At 39.4% G+C, this 21,408-nt stretch overlaps 1 protein-coding gene across 1 annotated transcript in view; it reads right to left on the reverse strand.

Moving 5' to 3' along the window:
• The window catches only part of ascc3 (activating signal cointegrator 1 complex subunit 3), a 116,266-nt gene that overhangs the window by 67,347 nt on the left and 27,511 nt on the right, over positions 1 to 21,408 (reverse strand). Inside the window, 5 exon segments of the mRNA XM_088998470.1 lie at positions 8,522 to 8,656; positions 10,712 to 10,783; positions 11,962 to 12,138; positions 12,676 to 12,840; positions 13,734 to 13,874. Of these exon segments, the coding sequence (XP_088854596.1) occupies positions 8,522 to 8,656; positions 10,712 to 10,783; positions 11,962 to 12,138; positions 12,676 to 12,840; positions 13,734 to 13,874 (690 nt within the window).

Consider the following 21,408-nt stretch of genomic DNA (forward strand, 5'->3'; position numbering starts at 1 on the left):
AGAATAAGAGATACATTAAAAAAAGGTAATGACATTTCTAATTTGAGACATAACAGTATACTAAAGAGAAGCAATCATGGATTGTGGACGATTGGATTAAAGTGATATTCAGCGACAAAATTTAAATCTGCACTGGACAAGGTGATAATTAATGCTGAAACTTATTTGGTGTCTTTTCCTGGGCGATTAATGAATATGACTGCTGGAAGAAAATGAAAATTTTCACTCATTGAGAAAATGCACAAATACACAAATTCATCTGATATTTTGCCTTTTCTGATTCCTCTCTTGAAAGGAGGTTTGCAGAAGACATTTTTTCAAGATACATTTTAATTTAAAGGTATTTTTTTGGCCAGTGAGCATAAACTTTTCAGCAACTTCCTTGAAGAAAGATCCATAATGTCAATGTCATGACTTGCAAATAGTCCAGATCTTATTCCAATCAAAACTTTGTGGTTGAAATTGTTATTATGGTCTGAGGTGGTGAAACAAAGCAACGGTACTAGTGGTATCGTGTTTTATTGTTTTAAGTATGTTTGTTATCTGTTTTTTTTCTTGTTTGTTTGTTTCCTGTAAAGAATTAATCAGCCCGTTTCCACAGGCTGATTAATTCCTTACACGGAGCTTTGTCGCCCTCTTCTGCCTCTTTTTAGTGCAACACGAAGTTTTCAGACCAAACAAGTACAGCAAAATGCATTGACGTGATGGAAGGACTGCTACAATGTGGAACGCCCCTGACCGACTTTTGTCGGTCAGGGGCATTATGAATGAAAATTGTTTGTGGAGCATCCGTAATTTGCTCTATTTTCACTCCAAAATGAACAATTAAATGATAATCTTCCAATAGTAAGAATTTCATAACTTTTATCAGGGTTTTTAAACGACATGGAGAAGGTGGGGAAAAAAGAATCACCATTGTATGGAAAAAAGAAACCTTAACTTCATCTGATTTGATCAATTTTAACAACATACATGCCTAAATAAAAACAACACAGCCACACATTTAACTTGTATGACATTTTCTTCTTTTTAAGTTGCAGACTCAACTGTATTTTCTTCCTCCTGTTCATTATGAGCACTGCCTCTGTTTTCCGTTGCAATTTGTGGAAAAAAGGCGCTAGGTAAGCTCCCTATTCAGTAGCTTAGCAACCACTGCCAAACAGGGTAACCACTTAGCTGAGCTGAGCTGCTGTCACCCCTGACAAAGACTACAACCACAGCTCAGTCTGATTATCAAAATTCTGAAAATTCTTGTCGGATGACAAATGCGGCGTACTCATATTCATTAATATACACATTAATATATACATTGTCAGGAAAAACAATGTGGTGAAAGATGCCAAATGTGGGGAGAAAAAAGCGCATGTAGATGTCTGTATACATTTTACATAAAAAAAACAATATCCACCAAATACTATTTGTGTGAAAAGAAAAATAAGAGTTTCAAGAGTCAAGTTTGTGGAACAAAGCATTTCAATTCTCATCCCTTTCCCACATCTTATGTCCAAAGGCTTCAATTAAAATGGTCATCAAAATGCGGGAAAGGGATTGGAATTGAAATTATGCAGCAAAAGCTTTGCTTGGATGTGTCTGATTGTTGCAAACTTGATTCTCAGCCTAATCTGAGGTGAGGCAGTGCTGATGTCTGCTGTGCCATGGCTACATCTATAAGGTGGCTGTGATCTAAGTTCCTGATCAGGGCCCATTAGGCTCTGCCCCTAGCTGATGCTGCTACTGTTGAGCTTGCTCCGTCCACAGATAAGTAGCTGCCAGCTCTATTCATTGTTGATCCTACTTGCGAATGTGCATAGAATCTCAACTTACTTTGGAGGCTTATTTACCTTACTATATAAGTAAAAGCAATTTGAACATTTTAATTAAGTAGCAGAGGGAAGAATCTGACCTTTTTTTTTTAAATTGAGCCTCTGTATTGGCAGGAGTCAGAATATTAAAATAAAGTCACACCAAAAAGTTCTGATTTAACAAGTAGAGCTGTTTCTGTACATCACTGCCACTGGAGGCACACATTCTAAAACTGTTTTAAGCTTACATTGAACAGATGAACATCAGAGTTCATTTTGAGACACATTTAGAGAGGCTGTGCATTTTAAAATCGGTAAAAGGTCACAGGCGTCTTAACATCTCTGTGACATGGTCATGAAATCTTGTGCTGAATGATGCAATAACATCATGATCCGTATTTCAAAGCAGTCGATTTTGAAATACATGTATAGTGACAATTATAGTCATCTATTTGAATTGAATCTGCAAATTAAAAAAAGGTTACAAAAAAATAATAAAAAGTCCAATTAAAAGGTAACTTGTATTCCGTTGGTCAATCCGAATGAGCGTCATGTGAACAGTATCACTATATGAGAAGATGCACAATCCTAGTACCGGTATGTCAAACTAGCAAATACAGATGAATTTAAGGGATATGCCGTTTTTCGGATTATAAATCACTTTTTTTTTTTTCATAGTTTGGTCGGGGGTGCGACTTATAAATCGGAGTGACTTATATATTCTTTTTATTACTGTATATCATTTCACATGTTATTTTCACATTAAACCGCAAGAGCACGCTCTGGGCCTGTGCTGCTATTGTGGTGTTGAAACAGCTGTGAGCCGTCAAAATCTGTGAGTGCAGGGACAGTAGCCTACACATTTCTATAACAGGTGTTACAGGGGAATCTGTGACCCGTCAGAATCTGTCGTCCCCGCGGTCGTGGTTTCTGGAGGGTCAGATTTTGTAACACCTGTTATTTATAAACACAACTGAGAAGGGCTGAATAAAAATGGCACCGAAAAGAAAGTTATATTCTGCAGTTTACAAGCTGCAGATAGTGAAATATGCAGCCGAAAACGGCAATCGAGCAGCAGAAAGAAAGTTTGGAGTGAGCGAAAAACTTGTAAGGGACTGGCGAAAAGCAGAGGTTACGCTTACTGAAATGAAAAAAACAAAAAAGCTAATTGTGGGCGAAAAGCCAGGTGGCCGCAGTTGGAGGAACGAGTTCATGCATGGGTGCTTCACGGCAGTGACGTGCAGTCAGGGGAGGCAGGTGAGGCAGTGCCTCACCTGTCATCATGGAAAGCGGTCATGGAAATATCAAATGAAAAAATGAATTAAACAGTTATATGTATTTAGTGATTTGTACTTTAAAGTTCTTGTCCATTTAACTTCACCGTTTTAGGATTGTTTTCAAAATCGCTGAATTTTTACATTTACCGTTCAAATACTAAGTAGAGACGAGCGGTGAGGCAGCAGCCGTCTGAGCCTCAACATGGATTGCGCAATCACTATGCTTACTGTGCTGGCTTGCTCATCAGTGAGACCGCATTGCTGTCCTTCTGCATATCGCTATTAAAGCTTTCAAACACGTTTAGTATATGAACTAAATTTCTACAGTTTAGCTGGTGTATATAATGTAGAGTCATTGTACATTATAAACACTGTACTACAGTGTTTATTTTGTTTTATTTTTATCAAAACGCTGTGCGTAGGTGAGGCAAACAGTTCTCCCGCCTCATGACAGGGGGCGCTTGTGATTCCAGAGATACAGTAAAGTCTCGTTATATCGATATTCCAGGGAGTCCGAAAAAATATCGATATAACCGGGACCATTGATATATCCGACCCTGTTTGCATGTAATTTTCTCCGTGCGTGCATAGAAATAGTATCGATATAACCGGGACTATCGATATATCCGATATCGATATAACGAGACTTTACTGTACTTCCGACTCCACGTCTGCAGAATAATAGAATTAGAGACAGAAAGCTACAGTAAACAGTTAGCAAGTAAGGTGCAACCCTGCAGTCATTTTTTCGTGTTGCTTGGCCTCACTTTCAGAATGGAGGATTACATATCTAACTTGAAAGAATTTTCTAAACTGGACTTTCAATCGAAGCAGGAGGTAATAATTAAAGGAAGACCAAACCGCAGCTAAAAGGTTTGCTTCAGACAACGGGACACAATACTCGCTCTTTTCAGGCGAAATGGTACACACGAAAAGGCTGGCTGTGTGGATGTCCAGCAAGAAACCGCCTTTTCTGCCTTCTGTTCTCAACTTGTGACAATGTCTGGACTCAAATGGGATATTGCGACCTGAAAAATTTACAACGGAGCCTCATCAAAAATGAGCGAAGACTCAACATCAGCATCCACAATGCTAAGGTAAAGATCTCATCAATGCCACCTGCTTCCTTGCCAAACAACAGCTGGCATTTCATGAAAATGATGAAAGTAAAGGCTCTGCTAATCGTTGCAACTATATTGAACTATTACATGCTTTCTCGCTGAGAAAGATGACAGGCTTGCGAGTCATTTTGGGACATCCACTGTATTTTCTAACCTGTGAAACAGAATACAGAACGATTTAATTGAAGCAGTTGGTGATGTCATTAGAAATGACATTAAAAAGGAGATCGGTGCAGCTCCATTTGTTGCTGTTGAAGTAGACGAGATTGTCATTGTCAGCACTGAAAACATAAAGTCGGAACAGGACTGATGAAGGACGACTTTCTTCACTGGCAGTGATCTCCGTTGAGACAGAGAGACTTTTAAAACTGAAGAAAGATAAGGAAGGCTTCTACAAAGAAGTGATCGATGCCTTTCTTCAGAAGGAGCGGCGCATGGACTTCAGTTACAAGTAAAGGTAACACGATAAAACCGTTTTTTTAATTATTTTTTTCTATGCTACAGTTTGTATATATAAAGAATGCTGACATTTTAAACAAAATATGTTAACTGTTGCCAATCAAATGGTGAATAAACTACTCTGTAGAGTTCATATGTTTGTAAATCTGACTATGATGACGTCAGTGCCTCACCAGCCATGAACCTCACCGCACGTCACTGCTTCACGGCAACCGGGAGAATGCGCCATGCAACTTTCCTGGAAGTCATTGAATGGATCGACAAAGCATGGGCTTCAGTGAAAACCGAAACCATCCTGTCGGGATTCAGAAAGGCTGGAACAATTGGAACTGCAACTGACGATGAGTCTGATGTAAGCGACGTAGAAGAGGAAGTGGCGCCTTGTCTACCTGCCGAGTTGGGGGAGTTATTTAAAAGTGACACCGAGGATGAAGATTTCCTTGGATTTGGTGATTTGGAGTAAAACCTGATATTTTGGTAAACTTGTTAGCATGTTCTTTGTGGTAGAGTTATCTGAATAACTCTTGTAAAAGACTTCTCGGTTACTAAAAAGGAGGTGTGTCCATCGGAGTTGCGTAGAGCGAGAGCTGCGGTGTTATGTTGGAAAAAAAAGAAGTGAAACGGAGCCTGATGTTCTCTATTTTATTTTAATTTAATTAATTTATTTTAAATTGCTTTTCAAGATGACATGTATGTTGTTTGGTGTTGGATTTTATCACATAAATTCTCCCCAAAAATGCGACTTATCCTCCAGTGTGACCTATATGTTTTTTTTCTTCTTAATTATGCATTTTTTGGCTGGTGCGACCTATAATCCGGAGCGATTTATAATCCGAAAAATATGGTACACACGCATACACACCTTTGTGAAAATGCAGACCTGCCGCACAATGAACGGAATGCACTTAAAGATATACGACACAATGACGCCTTTATCATTACTGATTTTAAACTATTATCATACCTGTCAACCTCCACGGCTCCGTGCCCTTACAAACTGTCGTATTTTCCCTTACAAAATACAAAATAATCCGCGGCAGACGAATGCACACAGTAGCATCAAACCGCTCGGTTCGTTTGCAGTGGAAAAAAAAAAACGATAGAGATCGAGGCTACCGCGGCAAACTCGTTTGACATGATTGATTTGCCGTTTTGTGATAGTGGGTGTGTACCCATATTGACAAATTTGCGTTTTCCCGTACAGATTTTCTTGTATGTCGTACACGTCATAAAATGCATAATAAACGTGATTTGTACGGCAAAAATGTACAGGTTGACAGGTATCCATTATTTAAGTAATGTGCAAACTGCTTTGAAGACATCCTCAATGTACAATAGATCTTTGGGAGCTCACTATCTCATCCCTTCCTTTCCTTTTCAAGACTACATAATTAAAAACAGGGTTACCAAACAAAGTAATGCATTGTATTAAGTCTGTGTACGCTCTCAGTCGTAGAGGAGTGGTCCATCGATGAGAAGGTTTCTTCAGCCGTCAGTAAATAGGGCTGATACGACCAGTCAGACTTTAGTTCGCTGACGAAGCCTCTTGGATAGGAGGCGAAACGTCCGAAACCTTCAAATTTGTACAGATGATGGCTGAAGAAACCTTCTCATCAATGCATTGTATTAAGTACACGCGACCACAAGGTGTCTCTTCAAGTCCACAGTATTCTTTTTAATTTCTCAGGGTTGGAGGTAAACATCAAGGTAGACAAATCCAAAACAAACAAAAGCAGTGAAGCAATGAATTGCTTTGATTCAGCCTTAATGTTATCGTCATTGAATTTCTAATTGTTCATAAAAAAACATGCATTTACATTTACATTTAAACATTTACAACATGCAGTTTGAATTTGATGCCGGCAAAATGTGACAAAAAAAGTTCGGGCAGGAGAATGTTTACCACTGTGATACATCACTTTGTTTAGGAGCTCTGGGCAGTGTTAAAGCTTTGTGGATGGAATTATTTCAAGTTCTTGCCCGATGGAAAACTTCAGTACCTCAAACTTTAAAGGACAACCGACGTCACTTTTTTGTTGTTTAACTGACACCAGAAAAACGTTTTATAGCATCTAAAATACCCAAAACACGCAGTATGATATTTTTTGTCAAATGCAAAACACCAACAAAATGACTTAAAGTGTCCAAAATCTGCAAAAAATTGAGCTGCGAATTGGGCATTTTCAGAAAGTCCCTCCCCCAGTTCGTGAATCAAAACAATGGCTTCAGATTCGGAGAATATGCTTTCTTGTTATACATCCAGTTATGAATATGTTTCAAATAGTTCTGAAGAGGAAAGCATACATGTTTGCAATCAACTAAAGAATTTATTTGTGCCATTTTGAGGCAACATTGGGGGAAAATCTCTCACCCAAAAAAAGAGGCACAAAATGGCGACATCCTGTGGCCACCTCTGTTTACGCAGGCTGATAAATTCCTTGTATGGCGCTTGGATGCCCTCTTCTGGCCTTCTGGCGGCTTTCGGGTGCAACACGAGGTCCCCAGACAAAACAAGTACAGCAAAATACATTGACGTGATGGAAGGACCGCTACAATGCGTCTTTTTTAGGGTAAAGGGCGGCCCTTTAGTGACATCACGTACAGACTCGTCACCAACTCGAAAACAAGACTTCCTGAATATTCAGTGCAAGTCTTAAAACGTAAAATATAGCTAGTATATGCGGTGGAATCTTCTTAAAATACGCTCAGTAGAAGTGATTTGAAGCCATTTTACAAATTATGGACACAATTTGTCTGGAGACGTCAGTTGTCCTTTAAGGGGTCAATGTTGCAACGTAGCCTTTTGGGGATCCATAACTATATTTTTTTGAGAATACTGCAACTTTCCACCTGTGAGCCATCTTGCTGCTATGTTACTTCTCTATAATGCATATCATGGAGTGTAAAGTAGTTACCTGGGCAAGAAAGGCCACAATTGGGTAGGATTACCAGAATGTTGTCACCACTTTGAAAAACAAAATCAACATGAAAAAAAAAACGAAGTTGACCAAAAACTGTACTGTACTCAGCAATAACTGACTTTTATAGTTGTAATATAAACTTGATTGTCAGCATTTCAAAGCTGTGTGATAAATCCAATTAAATAACAATGAAAGAGAAAAAAAGCACATTGGGGATTAGCACACCTTTAAATGTTAATAGAGGGCATTTTCCAGAGAGCAATAAGTGGTGCATTATCTCTCTGTGGGCTTAGAGTGCAAGCACCCTGATGCCCCTTAGTTCACAAGTGCATGCCCGACAGACAAACACTCAAAGAAAAACTAATGGAGTGGATTATACTTGTTGCATTGAGATTGGTCTGAGCTAATTTAACTGTAGAACCTATGAACCTAACTGAATTCTATGAGCATGAAATACAGGAACAGTTGTGACAATTGCCTTTGAAAATCTGCTTCAAAGACTAATCAGGCGGTGAGGCACCATTTTTAGTCGCTAACATAATCACCCGTTTCTATTTCCAGCCCTGGAAAGCAGGAAAAGTGATCTGATTTGTATACATATTCCCTTTAAATAGAGGGGAGATTAGCGACACATCAATCACGACTCATCCCCAGAGAATGAAGGAAAATGGTCACTAAATTTATCGCACTGGCTTCTGCTGCAAGTGATTTAAATATGGGAATTAGAGCTCCACTGACTATCCTCTGTTAAGAGAGTAGAGCTGCATCTATGTGTACTCACAGTACACAGACTATTAATTACCCGATCGCAATCACGCCTTCTCCTTTGCCTTAAACCAGGCACACTAAGAACATTGGCATGTGTGCACACACAATTGCACCCACACACAACTACGGTATCAATACAAACAGAGTTCAAGTGAGGCTGATTGGCTTGATACCTGTTTTTCACAGTGGCCGTAGTCAGGACCTTGGTCTGGTTGAAAGACACACGTTTCTCCATGATTCTTAGCCATCTCGATTAGCCCCATGGCTGTCCTCACTGTTGCGTTACGAGCATGGACAAACACCATTACCTGAGACATTAAATTACATATTTATTAACACAGAAATCTTTCTCCCCATCTGTCTATATTGTATTATACGTCATATATAATTGAGGTACAGCGGAATCTGAACTTGTTTGTGACCAGACACTTTCACAGTATTGTATCCGTCCTATTGAAAAGAATGAATATGAAAGTATTCCCAGTAACCGTGATTAAGTCTGAAAATTCAAGTTAAAGATACAGGAAGTTTCTTCACAGAAACAGCTAAATAACAATAAAGAAAAACAATTACACAAACTTGTTTTCTTTTATTGTGGTTACTGATATGGGTATAGGGATTATCACATCTGATGTGAGGTCAGAGGCAAAAGTGGAATTTGTGCGAAAGACTGGTCTAACGGATCATTCTTCCCGGCCAGGTGACACCATGCTGCGGTTTCCCATAAGAAACCATTAAAAATGAAAATAATCCCTTCCCAGGTCCCTATAAAACAGAATTTGCTACTAAATAAGCCTTAAAACTACACAAAACATACATTATTTTATGTATAATAAAATGTGCTATTGGATTGTAATTAAAGAAAAAACGGTACTATGTAATAAAGTAGTTTTATTTACCTTTGTAAAAGTCGTTGATGTAGTTGCCTCTTGATGATATCCGAGTGAAGTTACCGTGCTTTCTCGGCGATAATACCCTCACATTCACAGCTGCTTTTCGTTAACCCAAATCAACAGATGTTTTTCAACCTCTTCTATGGCCTGCGACCATTGCTTAGTCAACACAGAAACACCCATATCCACACGTAGCAATGGTCGACTTAGCATACTGGTACTGGGACGCTAAGTCACACAAACGCACACTTGGTTTGTGTTTTTCAAATATCTCCTTCTTCTGCTCGACCGTAATTTTCTTTTGTGTCCTCTTTGGCTTAACACTAGCCTGTGGTGGGGTCTTTTTCGGCCCCATCATGGCAGATGTACTCCACTCAATAACAAACCACATCTGCACCGGGTGCACTCAATGAAAGTGCGTGTGGAAAACTAGTCCGCCAGCCACCGTGGTGCTGTGTGGTTTGGTTCGCCCGTGAAAACTAGTTCGTAGGCCAAGATTATATTCTCACTAATTTAATGTTTGTAAGGCGAAAAGTTCATGAATATATAGCGTTCATAAGCCGAGTTATCACTGTATTTTAAAGAATTGTATTAGTTAACATACACTGCCCAGAACTTTAAAACTATAGTACAGTGAGACCTCAACTTACGAACTTAATTGGTTCCCAGACAGAGTGTGTAAGGCGAAAAGTGTGTATCTCAACTAAAAAAAAAATCCCATAGGAAACCATTAAAATGGGAATAATCCGTTCCCAGGTTTCTATAAAATATACTTTTCAACTAAATAAGCCTTAAAACTACACACAACATACCTCATTCCATGTATAATAAATGTGCCATTGTATTGCAATGAAAGAAATACACTGCATTGTATCATAAAGTCACTTTATTTACATTTGTGATGGTCATTTATGGCTTGATGGAATGGCGTTGGAGGTCGAAGGTCAAAGGGAATTGCATGAGGACTGTAATTAAAGAAATAAACTGTGCTGTAAAAAGTTTTATTTGCCTTTTTGATGGTCGTTGATGGCTTATGGAAGGAGAGGCACCTTCCATAAGGACTGTTGGTGCTGTTCGGTCGTGTGCTTCCGCCGAAGATCACTCCACCAGCCGCGGTGTGTGTGTATTATTAAAATAGTGCTTATTATAAGGTTTAATTTTCATAAATTTGACGTTTGTAAGACGAAAAGTTTGTAAGTTCAGGTGTTTGTAAGTTGAGGTCTCACTGTAGTTCCAAATATTTTTGTTTCAGATGAAATGAAAAATAGCTCTCATTATGTGCCAATAAGTCCGAAACAACTGCAAACTATAACCATTTATTTCCGAATGCCTGGCTAAGTCATGGCTTTGCTTTTGGCTGTCATTAGTTTTTGCAAGTAAACATAACTATGGCTGGTCAATGCGTATGTGGCACTCAATTGGACATTTTTGTTGTTAAATACACCTATCACAAAAGGGTGACAAAATTACCTGATGACCAGCTTTGACCTGTTCAAAAACTTTGTTGTAGCAAACCTCCTCCATGTCATGAATTTGCTGGATCTAAGCAGAATAGAACAATCACAGCTATTAGTTTAATGAATACAGTCATGTGAGGTTTTAATTAATGACAGCTTTTCAGACAATTTGAGGAGTCAGAAGATACAACACATCATTACACAGCAAAATACTGTATGCAAATCTGAATTATGAATTCATTTTTGTAATAGATACACAGTAGCTCACCAAACAACTCACATCTTAGCAGCTGTTTAATGATATACTTTCAAGGCCATGGAGTGTGAATCACACAATAATTGGTCATGTGGGACGTTTGAAAACCATAACCACAACGATGAAAGTCTGGCATGTTAGAATTTTTGTTGGTTTTGCCGGATGGTGCAAAATGTCTTTCATCGATCGATTCTTCAGAATTGACCAATACAAAGTCAGTGCCATCCTATGTATGACGAGAGACAACGTGGTGTAGTGTCTCTAATAAGTGACTTGAACAAAAATGGGAAATATTGGAATGTACATGCATTTCGATTAATGATATGTTTGATAGATACAAAGCAAGTAGCTGATTACCAAATTTGTGTCATTTAACTATTTTATGACCTCAAATTCCTTTTGGACAATAGACAGTCCATGTGGATCTCTTCCCACAATGCAGTACTATATAGATTATTAAGGTTTTGCCATACGTTCAGTATGGTGGTGGTGGTGTCATGATCTGAGTGCTGGCTACCAGTGCTGGTTCATTTAGGGAAGATATATTATATCCAGTGACAATGTGACATAGAGAACGATTCCCTTCCTTTGGAAACTGGACAATATGGACATTTGAGGTGCACTCACTTGTGTTGATTGATACCTACATAGAGAAAATAATATGCGCATTGAGTACTTCTCAATGGACTGTAAATTCAAAATTACATACAAACTGTACAGTGACTATCCTGATTTGGTATCGTCCCTTGTGAAAATGGCTGCCACTGCTCACCCGCAGAAACAAAAAATCTTATCCCGTGACTGTAAAATGTCCTTGAGAGTTTTGAAAGGCGCTTAGAAATAAAATGTATTATTATTTTTGATAACTGGTTTCTGACATGTGAGGGTAGCGCTGTTGTGAGCCACCAAATTCTTCTCTGTGGGTATAGCTAGACCAAGTTTCAGATCAATGGTAAGTTCATAAAATTAACAGTGACACAAACTAATTGCAATCAGTTTAGTTTTACCTTGTTAGTACTTTTGATGCCAACAAATGTCTGTCCCAGTGGCACGGGTCTGAAACGACTGTCGAAGAAGAAGAGGCCAATATATGGGTTGACGTGTAAGAAGGTCGCCACATCTAGATAGTTGGGAAGAGTGGCGGATAATCCTAGAATCCTAATCATACTCTGGGTGGACTCCACCTGGTAAGGCAAAGCATGAAAGCAAACAATCAAACAAATTAACAAGCGCGCGCGCGCGCGCACGCGCGCGCGCGCACACACACACACACACACACACACACACACACACACACACACACACACACACACACACACACACACACACACACACACACACACACACACACACACACACACACACACACACACACACACACACACACGCATACAGACACACACATACATACATACACACGCGCACACACACACGCACACACCTTTTTGTGTTTTGTGCAGTGATCACATATTAGATTCATTTATGGATGCATATTTGTTTATTTATTTTTATTATTTTAGAGGCAGTAAATAATAAGCATTTTCCAATAAATTATTATGACATCCAGTATGTGTCTTGCAAGATAAGAATATGATGAGATAACTGTGACGAGTATCACAATGGGTTAATTGCTACATTTTCTAACAATCAAAATAAAAATGTAGTATTCTGAAATATTTTATGGAAATGAGTTTCGTGATGACAATAACATGGCTTTCTACCTGTCTGATGGTGCGGGCAACAAGGCTCTCCAATACTGGTCCTCGATCTTCATGAAGAAGGTGAACTTCATCCAAAATCAGAAGGCGTACGATCTGGGAGAGAGCAATGTCGCCAGCGCTCTTTCTTGTCACAACGTCCCACTTCTCTGGGGTAGTCACTAACATCTGGAGAGACATATTTTGGGCAGAGCATTTTCTCTTCCATGACAGATACTTTCTATTCAAATGAAATTTGTGTTGACCATGATTACTCTTTATATAGTTGGTAAAGCTCATAGCTAATGGATGGCGTTGTATTACGTGCAATTCAAAGAAGCACGAAGAGATTACTGCAAATGTATGATGAGACAACATCTGACATTTTGACATATCAATTGTTTTTAATCCAAGGACAAAAGAAAAAATAACAACAATTGTGTACAATTTTGTAGAACTTGCTTTTGTAGATTACCAGCTCCCAAAAGTTTCTATAATAGCAGATTGTAAAGTCCTCACTGTAGTTCGTAGAAATCAAAAGCCTTTGCCACGGAAGACTGTTTATAGTACAATTTTGGGGCTATGGTTTACAGTCAAGAGACAAAAACCTGGCAATTTGAACAATGGTGTGTGGACTTTTTTACCCTGGAAGGATTTAATTCACTTTCTCAAGAGTGACTTCATCTTGACATGCATTTGTCAACATGACAATACCAATGAAATACTCCAGAAAAAGAATAAATGGAAAATAAATTAGAACAAAAAGGGACACAATTTAAGATTGTTTTCTTTTTGGTAACCATTTGGAATTCGTCTCATTAACCAGCACTGGCTTTCTAGCCTTGAAATATGCTTGAAACTATACCAAAAATAATCCAAAAGTCAAATACAATTAAAAAATCATAAATAGATGAAGACAGATGCACTGAAATATTGCTGTGGCTCAGACAGGACCACACAAAATACAAATTGTGAATGTAGTTACATTTACAGATGTTTTTGCCAAGTCAATGAGCCCACTACTCCCCGGGAACATATAGTATTTGTGTGTATGTGCATCGCAGGATGTGGGTAATAGGCACCTGTGTTCGTAGAATCTCCCCTTTGGTTAGCTGCATATCACCAGTGAGTTCTTTGACAATGATGCCCAGTGGCTCTAATCGTTTACTGAAGTAGTTGGTCATCTCGGCTGCCAACGCCTTCATTGGAGCAACATATACTATCTGCAGAGAAAAAATAAACATATAGCATGATATGTCCGTGTAAGCTCTCAGTCGTACAGGAGTGGTCCATCGATGAAAAGGTTTCTTCAGCCGTCATCTGTACTTCTTTGAAGGTGTCGGACGTTTTCGCTTGCTGACGAAGTTTCTTGGATAAGAAACGAAACGTCCGACACCTTCAAAGTACAGATGACGGCTGAAGAAACCTTTTCATCATATAGCATGATAGAATAAATGAGAGAATTCAACACCACAGCAGGGTAAATTGGATTTGGGGATGATGGAAGATAAATGAACTGGTTGAGAGTGCCGAGCAGTCATGGACAGGAAAGAGGAGGACAGAGGTAAATGGCACAGTTCTTAATTTAATGACAAACTGCAAACAATTCCATCTGCAAAGCTCAATGGTGAATGCAGTATTTGAAGTGCTTGTTTTGTCACCAATTAGCGAATATATGAACATGCTTACAAAGACAATCATCTGTGTTTGAATGATTTAGTTTGTTTTGCTTGGTTTCCTTGGATTTAAAAGACACATACTGACAACTTGAATGCGCTGTCATCAGCTGAATCTTTGAGCATATATAAACATTTTCAGTGGCACCTCTATACTGACAAAATTAATCGCTGCGTGAAGAAATTTCTTAACTAGAAAATGCAAGTCGACATGTTTTCCATGTATATTCCCTAATTCGTTACAAGCTGCCCCAAAATTCAGACCTCAAAATATGTAACAAATAAATCTTTCTATTAGATTGTCGCACAATAAATGAAAGTTGTGCATATTGTTAAAAAAAGAACTAAGAAGAGAAATTATGGGCATTTACTGGAACCGTGTGCGCATTGTTTTTGACCCTCTTTAGTTCGTTGCGTCTAAGTGTTTTTGAGCCAGTTGTTTTATAAAGAAATGATTCAAAGATGTTTCTTTTTGTTGGCTTTTCACAATTGATGGAGAATAATAATTTATCATGTTTAAAAGTGCCGTGCTTTGCTGACCAACTAAACAATGGGCCTACAGTCAAAGCGCAGATGGCCACAGTAAATCTGATACGGCACGATGAACCGTCGTCTCCATCAAGATTCTAGAAGGTCCGGCCTTGCACAGAATTTAGGGCTTGAGATACTCCTCTTTCACCGGAGTTATTTACGGCTTAAACATCCTGCACAAGCGCCAGATTACAAACTTATCAGTTTTTGGAAAAGACAACCAATTAAAATGTCTTGTGTTTTATTGCTTGCAGCTGTTGGTGCTCAGAACGCCCAGAGGCGTGGCATTATAATCAAGAAAACTATGTTTACTAATATATCACTGTAATTTGCATATACTCTCAATAAATAGCTTGGCAGAGGGGCGCACAATTCAGACGTATGTCATCTGATGACTGCGTCTCCTGCCGGCAGTGGGGACAATCTTTCTGGTTCTGAGTCTCTGTCCACGGTGTCTGTCTGTCATATCTCTGACATTTTTGGGGGCTCGTCCGGGATGGCAACGCGTCTCCTGCGGTTGGTGATCTTTGGCTCCTGATTAAAAACGGTGCACCGTCGAAGCCTACTGGGACTTCGTGAAGACCTCTTTTCCTGGGGCCAGGAGCTGGACCGCTCACCGGGTGAGACGCGAACACCATCCCAACGAACCTGGGCGGGCTCTGGACCGGAAGGATCGTCTCCAAAAATTGAGGTCAGTCTGATAAACGATAGTACAAGCCTATTTGTTTAGGTCTTGGAAGATTTTGGATAGTACAAGCCTATTTGTTTGGGTCTTGGAAGATAGAGAACGTTCTAAAGGACCAGTGCGCCATGGAAAAGTACGTACAGAAAGTCAGTCGGATACTGATTTAAGGAAAATGAGAACGTTCTAAAGGGCCATTGCGCCATGGAAAAACCGTACGGAAGGTCAGTCGGATACTGATTTTAGGACAAGCCTATTTGTTTGGGTCTTGAAGATTGGATAGTACAGCCTTTTGAAGGTCTGGAAGAATGAAAAGCCTCGAAAAAAATTAAGCTAGTTCATGTGGTAGTGTACGGAGCCCCTAAGGGGACATCGAAGAAAAAAAAAAAACTTTGCGAGATCTCGCAAAACTTTGCGTTCCCTCGCAAAACTTTGCGTTCCCTCGCAATACTTTGCGTTCCCTCGCAATACTTTTGCAAGATCTCGCATTCTTTGCGAGATCTCGCATTCTTTGCGAGATCTTGCAAAGAATGCGAGATCTCGCAATCTTTTTTTAAAAAATACGCGTACATGTACTTCCGGTTCATCGTTAGTGTAACCGAAAACAACAAACATGGAGCCTTTTCACCCTTTCGTTCCTTTAATCCAGTTTTACTTTAAAATTGGCTTGAAATACAAAGATATAAAATCCGTTCTTGAGATTAAACACGGCTTACTAATAAGTGAAAGACATTTGAAGCGAGTGGTGAACAAAAGTGGACTATTTCGCCGAAAAACGTTCGATGACTTGGGCGTCTTGGTTGACTTTATTCACAACCAGTTGCAGAATTCCGGACAACTACACGGTTACAGGTGGATGTACAGTAAGTGCAGAGAACATGGGCTTCTTGTCAGGAAAGAGGATGTTCGTCTGGTCCTGAAAGAGTTGGATCCGAGAGGAGTGTCTTTAAGGCAAGCAATACGTCTGAGACGACGAAACTACTTCTCGAAAGGGCCGAATTTTATTTGGCATATGGATTCATGACAAACTGAAACCGTTTGGAATTTGCATCAATGGGGCTATTGATGGCTTTTCAAGGAAAATAATGTGGCTCAATGCCTACACAACAAGTAGTGACCCGAAGTTAATTGGAGGTTACTACATTGAAGTTGTGCACCGTTTGGGAGGTTGTCCTCGAATCGTTCGAGCTGATTTGGGGACTGAAAATGGTCATGTTAAAGGCTTCCAGCGTTTCCTGGTGCCCATACCGCCAGGCAGCACCCTTGACAGTTACTTGGATGGAGCCAGCACCGCCAATCAAAGAATTGAATATTGGTGGGGGTTTCTTCGCAGCCAATGCATGGAATTCTGGTTATCACTCTTCAAAGACCTCAGAGACAATGGCTTCTTTGATGGTGGATTTCTGGACAAAAGCATCCTGCAATTTTGTTGCATGGGACTTATTCAGGTGAGTTCATATATTCTGTAGCTCCATTTATGAAATATGTATTTTTGTATTTGAGAGGGTGTTGATGGGACACAAAAGAAGGTAAATAATCGGATAGTGGAAAGAAGATAGTGGTCTGTGTGTGTGGGGACATAGGGTGAAGGTGAAATGATCAAGGAAAAGATGAAGGAAAAGTGGGGATGGACAGAGTAGTAAACATGAGTGACGAGTGTAAGGTAGAAAGGAGGGAGCAGGGAGAGAAAAGCAGTCTAATTCTATAATTTCTTGCTCATAAGAGCTGCTATGACTGTGCAACTATTCCTAAATCTGTCTGTATGTGCGCACCAAATCCAGCAGGCATTTAAACAGCTTCTTTCCTCAAGCAATTAACTCTCTAAAAAGTAACCCAAATAGAACTGTATAGTGCCTCCATTTTTTTGATGAGACTAGTGCAGCGTGTTCTACAGGAGACAATTTCCTTGTGTGTACTACATACTTGGCAAAAAAGATGATTCTGATTCTGATCTTATTCTCAACAGGATGAGTTGGATGATACTGCCCGTGTTTGGAACAGCCATCTCATCAGGCCCTCAAAGAACATAAATGTCCCCAGTGGTCGGCCCAACGTGATGTATTCTTTACCTGAACTTTATGGCACAAGGGACTTCCTCTCCACAGTTGACAATGAACAAGTTCAACTATGCAAAAGCCAGTGTGTCTTCCGTTTAACTATGCCTTGTGATCCGGATGTATTTGTATTGTGTGCTTCCTTAATGGCCCAGTCTGGTCTGATGCCACCAAAAGAGCCGTATCAGGCTGTGAACTTGTACTTGCACCTCAGAGGCCCTTACTGCAATTCTAAATTAGAAGCATGATGTTTTCAGGGGTCAGAGACATTAACCTTTGGTGAAAGCATTTTTGTTTCCGTATACCAGTCATACTGGAATTATATTACATTAAAATTTAAACATGAATTACTCAAAGCAATAACCATATATTTTTTGGTGTGTGTTTGGGTGAAACCATTTTATGGCTCCTCAACTGGTTCGAAGTAACATTTAATGAAGGCTGAATCCGACGACCATTGCCATTTCTTCAACCCTTTGTTCATCATTTCTTTTATCACTTCACTTTAAATGGATTATTGGGATACATTTGAGGACGAATAATATATAGCAATCACAATTTAAATCATTTTTTGTCTGCTGTTTTTGTTACTGTATAAGGAAAGCATATTTGATCAATATGAAATGTTCATTTGTCAAATCATTCTGGGTGTCAATAAATATACTGTCTTGGTTGCTGATTTTAACCACAGATACTTAACCAATGTGGATCTGAATAGTATTCCTGCACCCCAGTACACAATCACTTGCCTGTAAATGATAACATAATTGTCACTCTTCAATTTCGTCAGCAGGTGGTGTCTTGTGTTTAAAAAAAACATGAATTATTTGGAACAAATTTTATTAACATTGACAAATTCGTATGAACAGCAATCACAAACATATAAATGGAATACAATATCAAGTACAAAAATAATTGCTTTTGTTTGAACAGTGCAAATATTTGCAACATTACATGACATATCAACTTCAAACCTTTAGGTCAAACTGAAAGTGGCACCATATCCGAAACCATTAGGAGAATAAGTGATATGGAAAATGGAATGAATGAATAATAACCATGAAATCAATTGTAGACACAAATGGAAAATACAACTGTAGACTGCCCTATGCAAGGTTGACCATGACAGATGTTTTACATCTCAAAGTACAAATAATGAAATGCTCCTAAACTGATGTGTGTGCATGTGTGTGTAGACATAAGAGAGTCAATCAATCAATTGCGCACTTTCTCCCACCATGTTGGTGACAGATGAATGAGCTTCACTGCATTCATCCAAATGAGATGTTGGAGTATTTTCTTTTGTGCCAATGTAAAATCTTAACAGTTTCAATTGGTTTTTTTTTCATAGAGTCTGCCAATTGTTTCATCTAAAGCAATGTGGTTTCTTTTGAAATCACAGACCTCAAAAGTAAAGTCTTCAACAGGTCCTTTGGTTGAGCTTCCACCTGGGAAAAATAGCCCTTTTCCCAGCTCCAAAATTTGAGCGACAGTTGCTGTTTTTTTCCAGGATGGCATACCTTGTTCCTCCACCTTTGCTTGTCCTCACTTGATGGTAATCGTTGCCATAAATCTTCCTTTGAGTCTTTTCTGCAGAAACATTGTTATGTCTTGCCATCCATCAACATGGTTTTGGAGTACTCCCGAAGTCTCAGCCAGTACACCTTTTTTCCTTGATCTTATTTTGCCTCTTAATTTTTGGAGGAGCAGTTCATTATCACCACTGGACATTTTCTGATGACAAAAGCAAAGGACAGCTATTCGATCACCATAAGAAGTGATATATTTACCCATTTGCTCTTCGGTCATCATAGCAATTACTGCCATGTCAACCTGCAAAGATAAATTGTGAGAATACTTGACATGTTTATTTAATTATCAATAACTTTTAATACATTTAACATATTCACATGAGTGATGGGACACTACAGTCATCATTATTTGTATTCAGTATTACACGAGAATAGTACATTAGGTAGCGGCAGCCCAATTACTAACTGTAATATCGATTTTAAATTGTGTTAATAACCTCATTATTAAAATAGAATTAACAGTACAGGTAGAGTAGATAGAAATGTTAGCTTCATTTTCACTTTATTGACCTACTACCAATACTACTTCGAAAAAAAATGTCCATGTTTCTCTTGTTTTGCTTATTACATCAGACGTTGTAGCTGTATGCCCACCTTGTCGCTTTTCATACGTGCAATGTCCACGTGAGGGACGTTTCTTGACTGCAAGAAGTGTTCCAAGTCTTCCTCCATGATGCGCCGAGTTGTTGCCTTCTCTCAATAAGCAGCGCGCGCGACCGTCTACCTGAGCCAAGCTGACCCGGAAGTACAGGAACGCACATTTTTTTAAAAAAAGATTGCGAGATCTCGCAATCTTTGCGAGAGAATGCAAAGTATTGCGAGGGAATGCAAAGTTTTGCGAGGGAATGCAAAGTTTTGCGAGGGAACGCAAAGTTTTGCGAGATCTCGCAAAGTTTTTTTTTTTTTTTCTTCGATGTCCCCTTAGGGGCTCCGTAGTAGTGAGAGTGCTGAACTGAGTTTAGTTTTTGGGTACACAAGGACTGATCATCCTTGTGGGTGTGTGGCTGTGTGTGTGTGCCTGTGCGAGTCAATGTGTGAGCATGCGGGTCCGTGAGTCAAGCTTGCGAGCTTGACTAGGTCGCGGGGTTGTTTCGGGCGTGAGCGCATCTGAGTGTGATTGGAATTGCGATAACGTGTCGTAATTCATATAATATACAGTGGGATTCAAACAGCAGACTTTTGTGGATGCAGTATGCAAGTTCTCCTCACCCTTTTGGGGGTTGAAGAAGGAGAAACCACAAATGTAAATTTGAATTGCTGTCCTACTGAACGAACCCAGTTATAGAGTCCGCCATATGCGTTGAAAAACTGGACCAAATTCACAGAAGCAAAAATAAATAGAGAGAGAGAAGGGGGACGTTGCGAAAATTGAACTATAATAATTCGCTCTGCTTCGATAGCATTAATGCACCTAAATATTTTATTTCGAAAAAACACGCCGGAACGAGATTGTGATTTCCGGTAAATTACAGTAAAGTCGAGGCACCAACATGGCTACGCGGAAGTCTTCCCGTCTCTGGCAATGAGTTAAATCATATCGGTCGCCAGTCTGCCTCGATAAAGAAGAATTTATTGAGAAACAACGGTCAGCTGAAATAGATTATAAAGGATCAACACAGTTTGTTCAAAAGTGGAAAAATAAATACGGATTTTCCGGTGATGTGGATGACTGTGATGAATTAGAAACGTTATTAAGCAAATTATCATTAAAAGACAAAGAAAAACGAAAAATGCATGAACACGGAAAACAATGATGAGAAGGTTTCTTCAGCCGTCATCTGTACAAAAGTGAAGGTTTCGGACGTTTCGCCTCCTATCCAAGAGGCTTCGTCAGCGAACTAAAGTCTGACTGGTCGTATCGGCCCCATTTATATATCCCGGGTCACTACTTGTTGTGTAGGCATATATTTTAGGGATATATAAATGGGGCCGATACGACCAGTCAGACTTTAGTTCGCTGACGAAGCCTCTTGGATAGGAGGCGAAACGTCCGAAACCTTCACTTTTGTACAGATGACGGCTGAAGAAACCTTCTCATCGATGGACCACTCCTGTACGACTGAGAGCTTACACAGACGGAAAACAATGGTTCAAGTGTAAAATCCTTGTTGAGAGGACCAGACAAAAACGATCGAAGAAAACGGCAGAAAAAAAACAAAAAATTAGACGAAGATTTAAATACAGCCGTGACTGCAGCAGCGGCTGAAGCTCCACCGGCTCCC

The sequence above is a fragment of the Hippocampus bargibanti genome, linkage group LG06 (genome assembly GCF_051943395.1).
Source record: "Hippocampus bargibanti isolate YZ-2025 linkage group LG06, ASM5194339v1, whole genome shotgun sequence".
Lineage (NCBI taxonomy): Eukaryota > Metazoa > Chordata > Actinopteri > Syngnathiformes > Syngnathidae > Hippocampus > Hippocampus bargibanti.